The following is a 5,218-nucleotide window of genomic DNA, read 5'->3' on the forward strand; positions in this document are numbered from 1 at the left end:
CTTTAAAAGAAACTGAAAATATTTGTTTCAAAATATAATTTTAGGAAAATAATATTATCCATGGATATCTGTAAATATCCACAGATATCTTAAAACCCGCGGATTACCCGTTTAGCGGATATTCACACGAATATGGACGGATATGAATATCATATTTATCCAACGGGGCGGACACAGATATCATACTACCCGTCCTCATGGATATCCATTTACATCTATAATCATAACCATGTTTTTCCAATTCAATTATAACCACGTGGTTAAAACTTACAGAACTCCACTACAAAAAGTTCAAATTCATCATTCAATGAACTTGGTTTCCCAAAAATAACCATGTCATTTCTAGATATGCACATTCACGTTGTTAATCCATGTTTATTCATATTGTTAATCCATGTTTGCAAGAAATGAACTTGCTTTTAAGCCGTTATTGCATCCAGACCATTTTATGATGCTTGGACTATTCATAGTCCATGCAATGTTTGTTATGTGAAAGCCTTGAGAGTTGGTTGACTTTCATGTATCATCTTGCAAAACTAGGTCAAATTTGAATAGTAGTGTAAAACTAGTTATGGTCAAACAAAGTTCGTTTAGCAAGCAGATATTCACTTAGCAGTGTGACCCAATAATTCAAAATTGTCTTTGACGCCAATTGGCTAGCATTCACACAATCAATTCTAATACACACTTCAATTGTTTTATCAATCTCGCAACAAATGTGTAATGAACATAAACAAAAATCGCAACAAGCAAAATGCAGTGGCAATTGATATCTACTTAAAGAACTCCATAACCCAAAAAGTATTAACATAACATTCATATCTAATGCCACGAAATCCAGCTCCATTTGCTAAATCCATGAATTCTTGCTCAGTTCGCTCTTTCCCACCAGGATTTTGAGTCATCATCAGAACATCCGATTGAGCTGCAAACTTCCAAGCAGCATTATTTTCTGGTATAATAGACATAACTGTCTCCAAAACAATCACCTTTCCATCATCAGGAATAGCATCATAGCAATTCTTCAAAAGCTTCAAGCACCGCTCATCACTCCAGTCATGAAGTATCCACTGCACAAAATTTTAGCATTTATTTATATACATAACACAACTGTCTCCAAAATTATGCCCCTAACAATGCATAAAACTCATCCAAAATGCACTATTTTATATTACAAAGCAATTCACAATTCTGGGATATAATAAGCCCGAAACAACAGTCCTCATCTGCTGATGGCATTTCTTCTGGAATTATGGAAACACTAAGCATATTTGCTTTATGCTTTTATTTTTCATTTCTATTATGTGTACGGAAAAATTTCACTAGTCTTTTATCTCTTTTATATATTGCATCTACAATCCTACCTCTTATGTCTTATGCCCCCACAACTTTCTCTACATGATTGTGCAAGAAGCCAAGAACCCAAGATTACACCCAAAAAATTTGGACTAAAGGACCCCTGATGGTTTCTTACAACTCTTCAATAAGCTGCTACTTTGTCTTGGACGTTAAGAGAAAAATCCATCAATGTCCTGCACCAAGGGTAGTGGAAACAAAGAAGACCCTTTGAGCATATACCTATTTTTGTTTGTATATCATTAATCATGATCCCAGTAGATAGAGTAACCTTCTAAAAATACATGTTAGTGACTATAATTCCCAATAGTGGATGCTGCAATCCTAAACATCAAACTCCAATCGTTTTAATTATATGAAACTATTCCATGATTCAACAGTTTGAATTGAGCCGACTTTCAACATAGCAAAGAAAAAGTCTTGGCATAGATGATATGGAACAAAACACTGCCAGAATTTGAAGCTTTAAGTAAACCCTTTTTTACGTGTTAAACAAAGAGATGGCACAGGCCATTTTCAGCCATGTGTCACCTCCAAAGTTGGCATTGGAGAGGATGGCAACTTGCGCAAACAGCTATATTCTCTGAACTGGCCTTGCAAAGGTACAGATTTTATATGGACGAATTTGTATCCAAACTTTCTTGAAAACTGACGTTATATGCTCTTAACATTCACCTAAAGTATTAGCTTAAGTAAATCTTAGAGAGAACCTAGTCTTTAGATCTTCCAGGTCATTTTTTCAGTAAACTTTATCTAGGATAGAACACTCAGACTAATAACCTGATAGGATACTTAGTTTTCATACGTGTGATGACCCAATCATTGGGCTCAATCCACATCAGCACAGCTTCCAGAAGCTGTGAGAATGAGATTCAGTTAGAATATTCCCTGATTTTAAAGGATTTCCTGTTATAAAAGAGAATGTAAGGGAGTGGGAAATGCATTCAGAAATACTGTTAGAAAACAGTTAGGAGAGATTTCTCTGGATCTGATTAGGAGTTCATATAACTCTGGTTTACTTTTCTTTTTTCTGCATTTCCACCATTGCAAGAGCTTTAAGCTCAACCATTTGCTATTAATCATACACTTTGTTACCAGTAAATTCTGGTTCCTATCATAATCATTATGAAAATCTATACCAATGACCACTATGTTGATTCTCTGAGTCCCAACTGCCATTCAGTTTCAAGAATTCTGTCACTAATATTATACTGTTAACCATTCAATGGATGTTATAAACCACCTAAAGACAAGCTGAACAACTAATAATAATGGTGATAATTGTTGATAATGAAAATAATTTTGACTGAGTTAAATTAAACAGGTTTTCTCTTTATTTAAATTTAGAATAATTTTCAGTACTTTTAATATTTTTCATTCAAAGTAAACACTATCCCTTAATCATCTTTGCCATTAATTTTTCAAAGGCAATTTAAAGAGAATGGTCACTTAAAAGCAAACACAAACATCCACTCACCTTCATAAATATGGCATCTGCTTTAGGCACAGTTTCAAACATATCTCCGCCAACGTGTTCAACACCTGCCAACATAAGGTGGTTTTTATTTTTGGTTAGTGATGCACAATTGATATATATTATATGCATAACATATAAACTAGATTATTTTTATCTTTCAACAGGATTAGAACTTATAAAAGATCATACCAGGATAGGAAGGGGCGTGTTCAATGACATGAGGCAAGTCGAAATTGATACCCTTTATATGAGGGTATTTTGAAGTGATCAAATTAATGCTGATCCCAAGACCACCACCAACATCCACAAGCCTTTTTACCTCTTCAAATCCTTTGTAGCATTCAAGTACCTTCTTCATTATCAAAGTGGAGTGATTGATCATCGCTGTATTGAAAACTTGATTGAATCTGGAGTCCACCCTGGGATACTCGAAGGCATGTGTACCATGAACCCTGTTGAATGGAATACCCCCTTCCCGAATTGAATCTTTAAGCTGAGACCTACGAATTAATAAACAGTTATATATTTTGCCCTGCTAAACAAAAAAACTGCTGAATTGAAAAAGTCTCTATTGAAAGACTGATCTACAAAACCATTTGTTGCTGCAATGATTGAGTAGTTTTCCCTTAAAGTATTAAACTCATCTTTATTTCATAAGAAATTACCAAACTTTAAAAAACTAATTCATTTTTCCGCAATGAATTTGAACTCAATTTTTGCTAATATAAGAATGTATGATTAGTTAGATGGGAAATGAAAGCATTGAACTCTGAGGAATGAAAAATGACTACATAAATGTTTACATTGTAATGTCTCTAAACATAATGTCAAGTTTCACCGACAAAAAAAATCCCTATGTAATACTCACGGCCTTCCCTTTAAACCGCGGTATAACTACCATTTAACTAGACTATACCTTCATAATTTAGATTCTACTCCCCCACCCCATCAACATGAAAAACAACAACAGCAACCGAGCCTTATCCAACTAAATGGGGTCAGTTACATGGATCAACTTTCGCCATAATACTCTATCCATGACCATCCTTCTATCCAAATTGTTAATCTCGAGATCTTTTTCAATAACTTCTCTTATAATTTTTCTAGGTCTTCCTCTACCTCTAGATGTTTGACTCCTCTCCATCAGATCTACTTTCCTTACTGCAGAATCTACATATCTTCTCTCTACATGCCCAAACCACATAAGTCTATTTTCCACGATCTTATATCTCTACTATAGGTAATACACCAACACTCTCTCTAATCATTTCTAATGCCATCAACATAAAAAGAAAATAAAAAAACTAAACAAACAAGTTAGAATTGTGTAAACAATTCTCACTATATCCCTCTGTACTAACAATACACATTTGCTTCTACCGAACTCCGAAGTCATTAAAACAGAAAACTGAATAATTCACTAAGAAAGCAGGTCAGTAATTAAGGAATTAAGTCAGTGTTCTTGAACAAAATCTCTAGAAATGTAGACAATTAGGGATAAAAGGAATAGAATCAGTTTATAGATATATGTTCATTATTCTACTTCAAAACCTAAAACAGATCCAGTTTATAGAGAAACAAATCACAATCATATGAATCCAGTTGGTAACACTTCAAAATCAATGAATGAATGAATGATAGTGACTGACCAGCTTTCTAAGAAGATTTTATCCTGATGCAATGCAATCAACGGAGCTAACGAAACACCATCAGAATTAGGAGCAAAGAATTTTGCAACAGGAGTGATACTATAGAGTCTATCAAACGATCCAAGGTTTTGCTGATCAGGAACAACGGAGCAGTTAAGCACAGAGTGAGAAGCAAGAAGAGCGAGAATTCGATCTAACATTTTCGGAGCTTCTGGATTAGTGCATGAGAGACGAGAGGCAATCTCGGCGGCGGAGAGTGGAGAATTAGAATCGGAGTTTTGTAAGACTTGGAAAACGCCGAGTTCGGTGGCGGAATGAAGTGCCATGGAAAGAACGACGGAGTTGCTGAGCTGAACGGCGTAAGAGAAACTTTCTTCATCTTGTAACTCTTGTTGCGCCATTGATGACGCTTATGCTTCGATCGATCTGCCGTCAACTTCTTTTTGGTTTTGGGATTTTCTAAAGCTTGTATTATTATTATTTATTATTTATTACAATATCAATCATTATTGTCCTTATCTACTTGTAATCTTGTATTGTCTTTTATATTTGACTTAACCTTTTTAATTTTAATAAACTTATAGTAGTAAAATGAAAAGAGAGGGAATTTTTTTATTGACCCCCTATGGGGGTGACCCTAGCGAAAATGTCAATTTGTCCCTATTTCGGATATTTTTTTAAATTTTTTTAGATTTTAGAAGTCCACTTTCGAAAATATTAAATGGGGTGTTTTCGA

At 34.6% G+C, this 5,218-nt stretch overlaps 1 protein-coding gene across 1 annotated transcript; it reads right to left on the reverse strand.

Annotated features, from left to right (window-relative positions):
- Window positions 1–618: 618 nt before the first annotated feature.
- Window positions 619–4,951, reverse strand: LOC131610788 (cathecol O-methyltransferase 1-like). The gene is made up of 4 exons (XM_058882835.1): window positions 4,483–4,951; window positions 3,023–3,333; window positions 2,834–2,898; window positions 619–1,070 (listed from the first exon to the last, which is right to left on the reverse strand). The coding sequence occupies exons 1-4, from the start codon at window positions 4,881–4,883 to the stop codon at window positions 774–776; spliced, it is 1,074 nt and encodes a 357-aa protein (XP_058738818.1). The 5' UTR covers window positions 4,884–4,951; the 3' UTR covers window positions 619–773.
- Window positions 4,952–5,218: the final 267 nt, after the last annotated feature.

Source organism: Vicia villosa, linkage group LG6 (assembly GCF_029867415.1).
Source record: "Vicia villosa cultivar HV-30 ecotype Madison, WI linkage group LG6, Vvil1.0, whole genome shotgun sequence".
Taxonomy (NCBI): Eukaryota; Viridiplantae; Streptophyta; class Magnoliopsida; order Fabales; family Fabaceae; genus Vicia; species Vicia villosa.

Excerpts from the sequence above, each read along its gene's own strand:
- LOC131610788 (XM_058882835.1), bottom strand. The coding sequence starts at position 4,883 with ATGGCGCAACAAGAGTTACAAGATGAAGAAAGTTTCTCTTACGCCGTT. Across the intron at positions 3,334-4,482 it reads AAAATCTTCTTAGAAAGCTG|GTCTCAGCTTAAAGATTCAA; the intron begins GTCAGTCACTAT and ends ATTAATTCGTAG. Across the intron at positions 2,899-3,022 it reads ACACGCCCCTTCCTATCCTG|GTGTTGAACACGTTGGCGGA; the intron begins GTATGATCTTTT and ends TTATGTTGGCAG.